The 16,069-nt window shown below is 38.6% G+C and overlaps 1 protein-coding gene across 1 annotated transcript in view; it reads left to right on the top strand.

Moving 5' to 3' along the window:
* Positions 1-16,069, top strand: part of LOC121313274 (CUB and sushi domain-containing protein 3) — a 514,488-nt gene that overhangs the window by 317,198 nt on the left and 181,221 nt on the right. The window contains exons 13-14 of the mRNA XM_041245642.1: positions 6,784-6,966; positions 7,616-7,942. Coding sequence (XP_041101576.1) covers positions 6,784-6,966; positions 7,616-7,942 — 510 coding nt within the window. The remainder of the gene's footprint in view (positions 1-6,783; positions 6,967-7,615; positions 7,943-16,069) is intronic.

The following is a 16,069-nucleotide window of genomic DNA, read 5'->3' as shown; positions in this document are numbered from 1 at the left end:
AGTTTATATGCCAGATGCAACATACTGTAACACCTTAACCTTTTTTTATTCTCATTTTGATATTATGTGCTAATTACATCTGTGTCAAAACTCACATACAAATCTACCATTTCCAGTATAGTAAGATCTTCAAACCATGCAGCTCATGCTAATATGAATGTAAATCTGTCCATATTTCATTTACAACTTATCGTAAAGGTAAAAATGTGGCAGGAACCATCTAGCACAAAGCTGCCACATTGAAGCTGTGTAGTATGTATTAAATCCACAATAGCAGATGAGATTTAAACCACTCAAATAAAATGTCCCAAATTCTGGACTGCTAAAGAATTGGCAATTAATGCAGCCTCTGTGCTTCAGGAGATCATCCTTTTGAGCTTTCATCAAAGGGGAATTCAATACACATCACTCAGCTGGTTCGGCACACTAGAGAGCACCCACAGATGTCTCTTATGCTGCTTCACTTCACTCACTGTCACATTCGAGTGGAACAGCACCTTAGTTAAGATCACATTGGTCTGGGTCAGACTGCTGATGATACAGGAGAAATTCTAGGGAGCTCCCAACAAGCTAATTGGTTGCAATGTCTGCCACTTGCACGTGGAATTCTGCTAAACCAACTGTCCTCTGCATTAAATAGACTTATCAATCCTGTCACAATGCAAAAAGGCAATAATAACAATGATAATATAAAAAATAAATAACAATTCTGGTTTACATTATTTAACATTGAACATTAAAAAACAACTTGCCATTGAAAAATGTCTAGCATGATTTAGCATATGATATTATTTGTTGAACAAGTGTAGTGCACCACAGCATATACAGTACATAGCACAGCTAAGAATATGATTAATAGTATGTTGTCGTGATTAAAATATGAGTAATAATGAACAAATCACCACTTGGTAAACTAGTAAAGTGCCCCTGATCTCATTAATCGTACACACTTGTTTTTACTTGTACACTTTACATTTACACTTAAATTTACAGTTAAATGATTTATGAGACAATTGCTTATAAAGTCTAAGCATGTCTCAGATGTGGCCTTCTGAAACAGAACAATGAAATAATTTACATAATCTGCTAAATTATTGTAAATTACTTCAGGCTTCAGGTTTAAAAAAAAAACAAGATTGCTCATTAAGTGATATTTGAAGTACTTTAATTGTAAAATGTTTTACTACTGTAATATACTGAAGTTGTCTTACTAGTACCTTGAGATACCATGAAGAATTGTATTAAAAGTTTCTTTCAGTGACTCAGATTACAATATATTACAATCTGCACTTTTTAAGAGCATTCATATTGAATGTAAATATATTAACTTTTTTTAAGTTTACATTTTTTCAAACTTCTATCAAAAGATAATACATATCTTTCATGTTGACATTAAGGAAAATATGTTGTCCGTTTGGAAGTATTCAATAATTATTCATATTCCATTTTAAAGATCTTTCAGTGAAACTACTGTACACTTCACTGTGTATTATTTTAGTCATCTTTATATGCCAAAATAAATGTAGGCCTAATTATTTACACAATAACACATGGTATGGTTAGGTACTGTGAAAAAGATTGGAATGTACAGTGCATATAGTTACTTACTATGGTAGAATAAGTATATATTGTTGTTCTCATCATTCATAACTTTTTTCAGCATATTCAGCATATTATTTTGTTTACTTGTGAATCAAACAATATTTGTTTTATTCCTATTCAGTTTAAATTAGTACCACCTGTGATATATTAATGTTTTATAAGAAATATACTCAATTACATGTTGATCAGTGAATAAATCTGGTTATGATTTTAATCACACTTCAAAGGTACAGTATTATGTTATGAGAAGACATGTGAAATAGGTCCTCTATTAGCTGCAGTCCATTGAGGTAGAAAGGACATTGCTATATTTTTAATAATTCAACTTGTAGCCATTCAATTTGATTCAAACAGATGTGAATGTATCATTAATACTGGACATAGTCATTTAAAATTAACAATTGATGTTTAACACATAATCTCAGTTGACTTTATCTCACATCATATTAGTCAAGTTTAAAAAGAAATGACACATGTATGTTTTTATAGTTCTAGCTACTCTATCTTTTTTATGTAATGTATTGTGGAAACCTATTTTATTCAGCATTGTTGTGATGTCATTGCCTTGTACGACCAGGAGATTTCAGATTGTTACAGTATATCATACTGATACAATACCTGCTATTACTAGAATAGTGTATTGGCACTGATATACTAACCCCAATCTTACCTTTTATAAACATTTACCAAAGCATGGCAAAGTGTAATAAAGAATAGTGAAAGCATAGTAAAGCACAGATAAGCATTGTAAAACCCAGAGAGATATAGTAAAGCATATTACAAAAATCTCCAAAGTAACCGTGCAAATTAATTTTCCAAAACCTAAAAGAGCAGTTTGAGCTGTCTTGCCCAGAGACATAAGCAGTGTGGATCAGATGTATCCCATAAGGATCTCAATTTATCAACCCCCAACCCCAACCGACGTCATCAAAAAGACGTAAAGCACAGGTCTTTGGTCATTTTTTTATCCAGAAAAAGCTGAGAAAACCTTTCAATGGCCGAGTGAGACCGATAGGAGCCGAATGAAGCCGAAAAAAAGGCGTATCTGATAGCCCCATGCACCACATACAGTAGATAACATGGACATAAACAAAGGAGATAGCTGCTTCTGCATCCAGCGCTCAAAGAATATCACAGACATTTGAAGAGCCTTTTGAGATGTTATAGTAATAAAATAATGACTTGGATTGCATTATTGAGGAGTTTGGTGATAAAACGAGTGATCAAGAGGATTTATCAGTATGCACGTCTATAAAGGGGTATGTAAAAAATAGAGCGAACAAGGCGTGGGGCTTGTCTGGAGATATAGTACTGAGTGTGCTTTTGCAATTCAGTGCTTTTTAAACCTGTTTTAAACAACGTGTGTAAAATAATCAGCACGTATGAAAATAAATTGGACCTGACGTGCCTGATAAGCACTGAACAAATGGACTGCAAAGGGTTAAACATATTTAAAATTATAAATGTACGCTGCATCATTTTTACGAAACTGACTTAAAAAAAATCTCGTTCTAAGCACTTCAGACAGTGAGAGGAGTAGCACATTGTATTAACATGATTTAAAAAAAAAAAAAGGAATGGAGTTTTATTTCACTGGAGTCGGATCATGAGGTTTGGCTGTATAAAATGGATCAGGCTCAGATTTCAGTCACCTGTCATTATCATCCAACAGTAGTGTTGTACGCACCGTAGCAAGGCAAATTAACCAATGAAAATAAACTACGTCGACATCATTCAGTAGGCATGTGATGTGAGTGCTGAAGACTTTTCTTTGATACCGAACAAAACAAAAAAAAATAATGAATAGGTTTTCTAGTTTCAGAAAGCATGTGATTAGAGTTATTGAAGTAGTTAAAACAACAAGTTTGTTGAGTTGTTTGTATTTTGCGTTTGCCGTTAGCAAGTGTGTCAAGCTAACCAAAAACAACTGAAAAGGGAAACCAGAATAACAGACGAAGCAAACAACGAATCAAACAAAGACTCCAGCTGAGTCAACCTGGAGTGGAATGGAATTCAAGAACAACACAGAGGGACTGCTATATACTGCGGAGGAGTAGAGGAGAAAGCACTAACCCAGCTTCTTACCAAGAAAGGCAATGTGAATACCACTCTGAACCTCACTATTGAGATTGTCATTGTCGGCAACACAGCCATGGTTTGAAAGTGTTTTAGGGCAGAGCGTAAAATAAGCTGTCATAAAAATTTTCGAATGTTTTGGCTATTTAGGCAAAGAAAGACACGACACAGGAGTGGCATATTGACTGTTTTGAATCTCACTTGAAGTGAGTGATGGTAGCTGTGGAAAGAATCAAAAAGACAATTACCAGGGAAAACGCAACGAAAAGAGGCAACTATACAACAAACTACTTTGGTTGTTATAAATACTTACCTTTGGCTGTTTCTGGGAGCCTTCACTGCAACCTTGTGGCTGCCTAGAAAACCATCACCTGGACCTTCAGGAAGACACCACTGTTCTACCGCTCACCCCTAGAGGTCGCCATAAATAGGGCTTTGGCAACAAGGGAGATTGAAACAGGAAAACACCTGGTGGCGGGACTTGCACAAAAATACTTATCTGTATATAATAAACACGCCTGGTGGATCACAGAAACTGCATACCGCTTGGTTTTTAAATTTGACAAAGTACCAACTGTGCCCTTTCCGTCCATATATATATATATATATAATATATATATATCGATATATAATATATATTATATTATATATCTATATTATATATATATATTCAAAGTAATTGGTAACAAAAAAAAATTTTTTTTTAATACAACATGATATTGTTAATAAGCATTCTATTGACACCTAAGATTTTGCCTTCACATAAAGACAGAAGTTATTTTTCATAATTTCAGGAATTTGATGAATAATAACCCAACAGAACAATGTCCATTGAACTAAACCGGCACTACCCCTGTTAGATGTTCCATGTTTAGAACTAGGGTTTCTAAAATCTAAAAGTTATAGTATGGTGATGGTATGATGACATGAAAAAATAAGAAAAAGAATGTTCTACAGTGGGTGCCAACAGTCGCTGTAACCATAGCCAGTCATTCCAATTAAATAACTATAGCAACTGTATATATTTTTTACCCCAAAATTTAGCAAAATGTGAGAAGCACTGTCCTGTCAGCTGTAGGTTAATATTTTCCACATCCTTTTTTAAGCACCACACTGATTGTTTCAAAGAAAAGCTAAATTGCTCTATAAATATAAACTTTATGATTTCGTTTTTCCTGTCTTCCAATATTTAGAATGAAATCTTGAATAGGCGTTACCGTATTGTGCTTGTGCCATAAGCAGTCATATTTTCAGCAAGATTAAAGAAAATAAAAAAAACAATGTTTATGCACTACGGAATGGTTTAAGTTGTGTATGTGGGTTGCATTTTTACCCCATTTTTCCTGTCCTGTGCACAGGTTTAGGCTTAAACATTTCTGTAGGAAAAATGTTCTATTATTGAGCTCTCTACAAGAATACACAACTGGATTATGTGGATTTACTGTAGTGCAGTCAAGTTATCTAAATTAAAGATGTGTGATAGTATTCTTAAAGACAAAGCTAAAACTATTTATTAGTACTCAATAATTGTGACTTGAGGTAATATGTTAATTTGGGTTTACAGTAAAATAGCTTTGTATTGGCTCATCAGGCCATCAGCTTTTCAAAGGTTTGTGGATTAGGCAAACACAGCAGTTCTGTTGCTTACTTGCTTGTGAAAACTGAAGCCATTTGTCAGTGCCAAATCAAATAATGGGACATAGAAAGTTGTAACCTTGAGCCTCTGGAGTGGTACTTCATTTTAACAGTTTATATAGTGCAGAACTGCAGCTCTTTTCTATTAGATTCTTTGTAATACTGTAATTTGTTTAGTCTGTCTTGCTGTTGCAATTGTTTTCTAGCTATGTGTTACAGAAATAGAATGATTCTTGGTGGTAAATCTCCCTCCTGACCTGTGAAGGCGCTAAGTAAGAGGAACAGAGTACCTGGACTGGATGGCCTGACAATTCATTACCAGGGTTAAGAGGAAGTCTTCATTTAGAACAGTGCAATACACATTTCTGTCTATTGCCTGGGATTATTATTTATGGTCACCAGACCAGGATTCTAAAAATAAACCTCCTTGCACTTTGGATTCTTGTTATCTGCCTTTCATTGAGCACCTCATCACTCCTGCACCTGCACACTGTTAACCATTTTGTCACAATATGCCAATAATGTTATTTTACTGGCAATATGGTATGCTTTCATGTGTCATTTAGGTACATTATGATTGAACTCATCCTGTTATTCTGATAACCCACTTTAACAACACACATAATTTCTTGAAATAGCGCAAATAAAAAAGAAACATCAGACTGATAACTGGTTGATTATATGAATAGCCTATTTATTGTTGTGGTTTAAGTAAATGCAGTTACTAATGTAGTGTGTGATGGGGATGATAAAGTCTGCTGAAGACCAGTATGAAGCCCTAAAAGTTATCTATTTTACTACTGGTCTACTCTTCACATGGATAGCCAGTGAAGCCTTGCGTCAACTTAGTCCCAGGGCACTGGAGCTGCTGAAGTTAATCTTTCCAAATCATTTTGCTCTACTCAAATTTAGATCCAAAACTTTAAATCCTGTATACAAAGAAAAGCTACCAAAGCTATGGTAAAACAATGTCTGTTGGTTAGAATAACAACAACTTATTTGTCAAGAATACATGTTATCTATTATTGCTGAGATATTTGGATTTCTTTTGATACCACATAAATAAATAATATACTGTTGAAAAACTAAAACTAAAATATTGTGTTCTGGCTCCCAGACGATCACAGATGTCAGTCTAAATAGACATGAAAACACATACAAGATTGGGATTATACACATTTGGAGTAAAGAACTTTTAGAATCTAGACCAACATGTGACCTCACAGGGTTAACTTTAACATAAGAAATGACTGAAGAGAGAAACATGCACTTCCTTCACATTTATAGCACTGTGGAAGAGAAATTATGTTTCATTGAAAGTGAAAATAGTTTGAAAAGCAACAATATTATTAACAAATCAATAAGGGCTTTGTGAGAATCATGCTGTTTTAAAAGTTTGTTTAAATCTTTAGTTAGTACATAGAATATGTTTACGATGCTCAGAGTTTTAATTTACTTTTATTCCAACAGAAATTGAAAAAGAGAGTTGTGGCAATCCAGGGACACCTTTGTATGGCATCCGAGAAGGCAATGGATTCTCGAATGGGGACAGTCTAAGATTTGAATGTCAGTTTGGATTTGAACTTATTGGAGAGAGGTCCATTGTTTGCCAAAATAACAACCAGTGGTCAGCAAATATACCAATCTGCATTTGTGAGTAAAAAAAAAAAAAAGTTATTCATTTTTTTAACAGTAGTTAATAAAATGTGTAGTTTTTTCCTTTTTACTAAGTTTGAATAATGATTCAGTGTATTATTCAAACATTTAATTAACTGCTTTCTTTGTGACTTTCCAGTTTAAGTAAAATTCATGCTGATTTTTCCACAGCTAAATTCCTTTGTGTCTCAAGGGAAACTCTTTTTCCTTGCACGTAATTTAACTTCACCCTCTTAAGAATGAATACTAGCTACCTGTTTTCTGTTATTTGAGCACCAGGTAGTCAGAGCAGAATAACATAGTTTAGAGTTGTTATGAAATCTCTTCACACTGGGATTATAAAATATACCAGGCAAAACATGCAAAAGAGAATCTGCCTGAACAAATATCTGACATAACAAATATGTGACATAACCTATTTTTCATTTTTTCAATACTGAAAAATATTGCAATGAGGAATGTGTCTACTTTGAGGGTTATTTTAAGGTTTTTGACCAATTTTAATGAAGATTTGAGCAAAGAACACTTTGCCATAATTTAATCATATATACCAATATATTTGTGTTTTAACTGTGTATTTTTCTGTTAAGAGTAAAAGTGTAAGAACTTGTTAAAGAAAATGCTTTCCCCTGTTCTGTTCTTGCAGTTCCTTGTTTATCTAACTTCACTGCACCCATGGGAACAGTTCTTTCACCAGATTACCCTGAAGGTTACGGCAACAACTTGAATTGCGTTTGGCTTATCATCTCTGAACCAGGGAGTCGAATTCACCTTGCTTTTAATGACTTTGACTTGGAGTCTCAGTTTGACTTCTTGGCTGTGAAAGATGGCGAATTACTTGATTCATCAGTGCTGGGCACCTTCACTGGTGCAGATGTCCCTTCTCACCTCACCAGTAATAGCCACATCTTGCGTTTAGAGTTTCAAGCAGATCATTCAATGTCTGGACGAGGATTTAACATCACATACAGCAGTAAGTATGTCTCTGTCTACATTAAAATGACTCTTTTTTTTTACTTCCCCTTGTATTTTTATGATGTTTGCAATCTAAGTGGTTTTAATTACTTAAATCTTGTGGTTTTTTTGTATTTTTTATTTATTGTTTTATAATAAGGCTCTTTGGTGCTTTGACTGTGAGTTCAGGAACTGATTTTTGGTTCTATTTGTCTGCCATAGATACATAACATCATCCAAAGTGCCTTTATTAGTAAGCACAAGCACCATCTAGAACACTTCTGTGTATTAATACAAATGTCCATGGTAGCTGCCTTAAACTGGGTTTCAGAAATCCTCACTAAGCCCTTCTGAATGCTAGCACATTGTGATTGAGGTTCTAATTCCAGAAATTCATGTTATGGTGTGATCTTTCAACTGTTGACTTGGCCAGCTCTTTAGTATATATTTAAATGTTAATTTTCCACAGACTAAAATATTTTGACTTTCTTTCTAATGTATTCATAAATACATTGCTGTATCTATCATAACATCGTTATGTTTAAATCTATACACATGCAGATAAATCACAGAGAGAGTGAAGCAATACTGGATTATTATGAAACATGCACACTTCAAGAGGCAAGGGAGGCAAGATTATGCAAATCAGCACAGGACGCAGTTGATCGCTTTGTCCGTTTTAAATTTTCCCTGGAATCCAACTAGGAACTTGTTTTCAAATTTATATTAGAACCAGCAGCATCTGTGTCAGACTTGTATTATAAGTATCAAATTCCATTTGAAGAGATTTTATTTTAATGAAAAGCTATGCAAGAGTCAAATTAATTAAATCTTTTTTGGCTTATACAGGTCACTTTTTTCTGTTCCTCATTTCCTGGCAGCAAAATGGAACCATGGATTTCCAGCTATCTAAAATGTCAAAAATGACCAGATTCTTAATTCTGGTTCCCTTTCAATTGAATGACAACCATTACCGAATGGGAGAGAGCCCTCTCTGACCGTCAATCACTCAGCAAACGTAACAAAGCTGCCCTATCAGGGCTCTGCTGTGAGAGGGAAGTCCCTCCCACCTCCTGTTGAAGAGGGACGTTTTCACAGTAACATATCTCTGTTTTCTCTCTCACTTCACTGAGACAGGTCACAGATTGCTTCGAGTTTTCTTGTACTTTTGTATTTGTATTTGGCTGATTTGTTGGTCTCGACCTCCTTTACTGACTAGAGCTGGTTTCGACCCCTCTTGCAAGATTGGTGAGTGGCCATTACTCTTTTTCACTACACGAGGTCTTGTGTAGTTTGATATACCGTGTGGGGAGCTGTTGTGGTGCTGTAAGGAGACTCCGCAGACTCGCGGCATCATCCTCTATGGCAATTTAATCGGTCACAGCGACCAGAGGAAAAGAAAACAGCTTGGGCCTAGCGCCCCTCTCAAGCCTTGGACTCTCCTAGTGTGGCTGCGCTTGCCCTTAGCGACCACGCCAAATGAATCGGCTGCATACCCCGGCATTGACAGTGGTTTTCCTGCCAACTTTTGAGGTTGAGAAAAACAGCGCCTACCCGGCCCTAGTTGACTCGGCACCGATTTAAATATCTTTGGTGCCACCTACAGCCTGGCACCGACCGTTCCTACCATCGGCACCGACCTTGAACAGAAGGCACCGACTTTTCAGCACCGATAGCGCTCTCCTCGATGCCGATCCCGGCACCGGTTGACTGTCTTCGGAGCCGTCTACAGCCCGGCACCGACTGTGCTACGCATCGGCACCGACCTCGGCACTAATTTACTCGGCACCGACCATTCAGCATCGACAGCGCTCTTCTCGGCGCCTTTCCCAGAACTGATTGATTCGGCACCGGAGAACCTCTTCAGAGCCGCTGGGTTCCACCAGTGTGACCAGTGCACGGCGAAGCTGCCCTGGCAGGACGAGCACCGGTCCTGCACCAGATGCTTAGGGTCAGAAAATGTGGCCAAAGCACTAGCAGGTGAGTTGGACAGCTCTCCGTGTAGGAAGTTCTCGAGAAGAACTAAGGGCCTCTGCAGAGGTCCTCTAGGACCCCCCTGCTACAGTGACCAAGGAGCTCTCCCACACACTTGGCACACTTGGGTTACCCTTCCCCATGCAGGTGCAGACGATCCCCGTCAGAGTCGCCTAGAAGGCGCCCAAGCTCGGACGAGCGATGCTTTGCGAAGCTAGCAGATACTGTAAGGGCTCAGCAGACCATGCTGGAGACCCTGCTAAAATCACTGGGCAGACTGCCCCCTACCACCGGGCAGTCCCTGCCCCAACAGTCTCATTCCCCTTCCCCATTACATAGACCTCCTAGCCCAGACGAACTATCCTTCATGCGTCCAGATCGGATATCTCGGACCCAGCCACTTCCATCGGGCAGACAACAGCGGGGGGCTCCTTACTACCCTTGCTGCATGTGTCGCAGAGGGAAGAGTTCCGGGCACTATTGCAGTGTGCAGCTACAGCCACGGAAGTTCCCTGGCCGGCAGAACAGGAGGGAAAGGGAAACCACAGCATGCCCTCCCTTTATGCCAGGACTTCCTGGAACTGGTGTGCTCCAACCCAGTGTCTGCACCCTCAGCCTCCAGAACAGCAGGGTCCCTGCTGCACACTGCAGTACAAGAAGTGGGCCTAGGCACATTCCCCACTATCGGGGACACGGTCACGGTATTGGTGCAAGGTTCCACCTTCAACAGATTTGGGAGAGGTTTCGACCTGAACGAGTCGACCTCTTTGCCACAGCCGAGTCCACTCATTGCCCCCTATGGTTATCCATGGAGAGAGATGGGGGCCCCCTGGGAGTAGACGTGCCAGCTCACCCCTGGCCACAAGGGCTATTGTATCCTGCCGCTACCATTATAACCCCTGACACTAGAGAGGATCAGGGTGGAGAGAGAACATGTTTTGCTGGTTGCACACAGATGGCTGAGACGCCCTTGGTTTGCTCTCCTGTCCGACATGTTATTGGATCAGCCGTGGCACCTCCTGCTGTGCAAGGACCTCCTGAGCCAAGTGGAGGGGCTATTATAGCACCCAAACCCAGCCCAGCTCCAACTCTGGGTCTGGCCATTGAACAGACCTGTCTATTCAGATGAGGTTTTCCAGATGCAGTAATAGAAACATTAAAGTCTGTTAGGGTGCCGAGCACTACAGCCCAGTACTCATACAAATGGAAAGTTTTCCAAGACCTGTGCCTTGCCGAAGGTCACGATCCTGTGACCTGCCCCATTGAGATGATATTAACCTTCTTACAACACTTGTTTGATGCAGGAAAATCAGCGTCCACTTTGAAGGTATACCTGGCAGCAATATCAGTGTGCCATGACAAAATTGACTCGGTGTCCCCTGGGGCAGATTTCCTGGCAGTGCAATTTCTTAAAGGGGCTCAGAGGCTTTGTCCTCCCATGAAAAGTATGGTCCCCAAGTGGGATCTAGAACTGGTACTGCAGGCCCTTAAGGATTCCCCATTCGAGCCCATGGCATCAGCAGAACTGCACCCTGTTTCATTGAAGGTGGCATTTTTAATAGCCATTACGTCTGCCATATGAGTAAGTGAGCTTCATGCGCTGTCCATTGATGACACGTGCATGGCTTTTACGGGAAATGACTCGCGGCTAACATTAAACAAAAATCAATCCTTTTTGCCAAAGGTGGTATCCTCATTTCATTTTAACCAACCAGTGGTTTTGGAAAGTTTAGGACCTCCCCGCACGAGTCAGAGGAGGACCGTCGTACACGCTATGCCCGGTTCGGGCTCTGCGTTGTTACCTGGATAGGATGGCATCTTGGAGACAGTCCAATCAACTGTTTGTCTGCTATGGGTCCCACTCTAGAGGTCAGGCCCTATCGAAGCAATTTCTAGTGCACTGGGTGGCAGATGTGATATGCTTGGCGTATGAACGGACGGACTCCCCATTACCGGGGGACATTACGGCCCATTCTACCAGGGGCCAGGCAACTTCGTTGGCTTTCCTTTATGGTGCCTCCTTAGATGAGTTATGCAATGCTGCTACATGGACAGGTAGTCAGACATTTGCATGTTTTTACCGCCTTGATGTTGCAAACCGAGCAAGACCCTCTTTGAGCTCTAGGGTGTTGCAGGCGGCATGCCCTTAGGCGTCATGTGGGCTCTGTGGCTATTGCCGAACTGTCGGTAATCTGGAGCCACGACAGCTTTGGTACAGTTTCCCATTCAGTAATGGTTGTCATTCAATTGAAAGGGAACGTTAGGTTATTACCATAACCCTGGTTCTCTGAAGTAGGTCCCTTTGAGGTCGTGTCCCCAGCTGACCTCTGATTTCGAAAGAAAATGACGATATGTTACTGTGAGGACATCCCTCTTCAATAGGAGGTGGGAGGAACGTCACCCTCATTGTAGGGACCTGATAGGGCAGCATTTTTATATATGCTCAGTTATTGACGGTCAGAGAGGGCTCTTTCCCATTCGGTAATGGTTGCCATTCTCTTTCAGGGAACCAGGGTTATGGTAATAACCTAACGTTATTATGGTTACTGATAGAAGTATGTTTATCAGGAAATTGAAGAAAATGTGGGCCTCCATAAACCTCTCGTTTGTCAATAAAAACAGAAAAGTCAGGAAAAAAAAATGCAACAATAAACATTCAATGAAAGAAAATCATAACTCTCACAGTGGAACAAACAAACAAACAAATCATAGAATGATGTATGGAGATTTTAATAATCTACTCTGTCCTGTACTTTCACCATGAAAATACATATACTAAATGCTTGAAAACTCACCTGCTATTTAATTACGTCCTTGGTGTATCCCACAACACCACCTACCAACATTTTTGTTTCACCCTATAGAATTAGTTAATTTTGCTTCATAAAGTCAAATTAAACCTAATGAATAATGTTGTTAACATATTGAATTAATTACATACCGCTTTGTAGTAAACCGACAAATTTTAAATCAATTTTTTGTTATTTTAAAATCCAATGTGAAGCACTGTACTACTATTATGGCTTCCGGTAGACCTTTGCTATATAATTTTGTAGTTTTTTTAAATTATGTTCCTGTAGTTTTTTATTTTAAACCTAAAATTGTAAGTGATGGAAAACTGTTGGCCATAGCTGTACTTTCTAGAGCCAATGGGCATAAATGACCTTGATTCAGTGATGTTGACGCTGAGAAAAATGGTGGGACCATCAAATAGATTCACAAATCATTCAATACGATCTTAAGTTACTGCTATTCTTATTCTTGCCAAGCTGGGTTTGAATAACATTTTAATAAATGTTGTTAATAATCAAATTAAGTATTCTCCAGTAAAATTTAAGTCGATAAAATACACATGGGATCAATAGTTATTATTCATTTTTGTAAAATAATAAATATAGTACCTCACACACACACAAGGGCAAGCAGTCACCTGGACATTCTTTTTTTAGGAAGGACACATCAATGAAAATCATTATCAAAAGTGTAAGTGCCTAAGTATGTTAGTAAGTAACAATGGTAAATTCATTTTATAATTGAACTTTGGTACACCAGTGTCTTGTGATATGCTGAAATATCACAATAGTGTGGGTTAGAGGCACTCGGTCTATGGCTTATCATAATTCTTAAATTCATTCCTGGTTGTTTTTTGTTTTTTTTAAGGGGTGAGTATCATCTATGGGACTCATATAACATCCAAGTACCCTCGTATAGCTTATGCAAGATTATCCGTATAAAAGTAATTTTGCAGTTTACTGTGTTTTCTCCATGCCTGTTGATTTTCCAGACTTCTCTCTTCTCTGCTTGCCAATACTTACACTTTGCTATGCTTTTACCACTGTTATACATTTATACATTTTTCCTGTAATATAATATGTAGGGGTCTACTGAATTCGCGATTTCACGGATTTCGTGAAAATCGTGAAATTGAGGGGTCACCACGAAATTCACCTCTTTTAGGGGCCAATGCATACCGGACAAGTATGGCAAGGAAAAAAAGAAACCTCGTTTAAATGAACTACTGCACAATGCAAGCGACGCAAACTACGTATCTTCCTTCTGTAGATAACCCTTTTTTAGTTTCTTTGCCATCCTGTGTGCATTGCACTTAAGCAAAAAGCAAACAAACAAAAGTCAAATGACATTTACAAAAAAAAAATCTCCAAAGCAGTTAATGTTCATGTTTACTATTCAAATGACAACAAAGATTAATCAGCCTATCAGTGCATCTGTACTGCTTTTCTGTGACCTGTACTTGCAGTAGGGGGTGGGACAAAGTTAGTGCTGCATTGTTTTGATTTAGTTTGCTAAAATCTAGTCTAGTAGAATATACTACAAAATAGTAGAAATGGACAACAAAGTATATTTTGGTGATTGATTGTGTCAAGATATTTCCAAAGTAAACTGTACATGCAGATGGAGGTCATTGTTTTGCACATTTTGTAATGTGTCTTTGGAGAAAATACGATAGATCGCTATTTAGTTTCAGACTCACACATTAAACAAAAGGCTACTACAGATGCTGCTGAGCAGAACATAAAATAAACAGCTTTCAGAAACCAAACTGGAATGTCAGGCCAGACAAAAAGTATAAATCTGTTAAATCAGTACTACAACAATCTAGCACAGCCACCTCGTTTCAGCCTGCTGCTTACTTTTTCACAGTTGGAATGTTAGACCTGAATAGGCATGTTTTCTTTGTTTTGACTTGGTACTAATAAAATAAGTTATTGTATGGGACAAATAACATGACAACGAACGTGCTGCATATATTTGCCTGTATTAAAGTATGCCAGATGCCCCTGGGTAAATGAGTTTTTGGGCTGTTTCTAATCGATTTCCACATCTGTATAACTTGGCAAAGCTTTGCCTTAACTTCCAACCAATTCAGTGGATGCAGAATGTGAAATTTCAATGTATGGACAAATAAACTGCAGGGGGATGCTGCATGCTTGCCTTTAACAAATGACAGCACTCTGTTTTGGTAAGAAAGCAAGTACCACTATTGTTAGTCTTTATAGTGTTCTGAAATACCATCTACTTAGGTTTATTTAATGTTCAAACAGGTCCGTGAAATGTCAGTGAAATCCTAATTTTATTCCGTAACCTACCTGTGAAAAATACGTAAATTTACCGTGCTATAAGTAGACCCCAAATAATATGGTCATTTTAAGAATCCTTATTGCGCAAAAAAAACATGAAACATCGCAGAATATCATGTTTTTTTTTTTAAATTATTTTTATGTCGTGCCATTTTGGGTTTATATACATTGGGCCAGGTTCTGATAACATGGGGGTAAGCACAAGGGCAATGCTCAAAGTCATTGCCGTAGTGCTGCAGGGAGTGATCTGTCCCAAGAGAGTGATTTTTTAAATCAAATTTAGCACCTGGCACAAGCGTGACATGATATATTTGCGCTACGCCAATCACTGCAGAGTGGGAGTTTGAAATCTGATGCCCATTCGTGAGTCTGTAACATTCCCTTTGTTTGATCTGACGCCAGGGCACTCAGCAATGTTGAATTGAGAAAAATAAGTAGCGCTAGCTGTTTTTTTAGTATTCAAAATGGAGGAGACACCATCGCAGCGTGAAGTGGAATTTAACAATTCGCAGACCACGAAAGGAACGATTCACCACACAAGACTAGATAGTTTTGCAGGAGGTTGACAATAATAATGGCACAAAACAGAGAACCCAGGGTAAATAATGTGAAAGAGGCATGGGAACAAATAGTTGCATCTATGAATGCTTTGACTGGGATCTGAAGAACTGCACAATAGTACCGAAAACAGTTTAACCATGTCCAGCTGAGAAGCAAATACAAACAATCACCTGCTTGCTGGGCTGCAGTATCTACAAGTCTTGGTCTTTGTCCTCTAGAGGCCAGCAACCTGCAGATATGTGCTGTCAAGTTCCTAACTGTAAAAAGACACTGATTGGCAAGTGGGAGCGGAGGACGCCCACTGAGCCTCGGGTCTCTGAGCTATGTGGGGTCATGTTCCTTAAAAGCTTGTGTCCTCTGGAAGGTCAATATGACATCCATGTTATATACCAATGTAGGGAGAAAATAAACTCACAAATGGTTTTTGATCAAAAACACTATATACGAAAGACATACCCCCAATACAATCATATAGACATTGATTACAGTCAACTTCAACTACTGTACAAGTC

Source organism: Polyodon spathula, chromosome 3 (assembly GCF_017654505.1).
Source record: "Polyodon spathula isolate WHYD16114869_AA chromosome 3, ASM1765450v1, whole genome shotgun sequence".
In the NCBI taxonomy this organism is placed as follows: Eukaryota; Metazoa; Chordata; class Actinopteri; order Acipenseriformes; family Polyodontidae; genus Polyodon; species Polyodon spathula.
The sequence above is the reverse complement of the archived record's forward strand: the minus strand, read 5'-3'. Positions and strand labels throughout refer to the sequence as shown.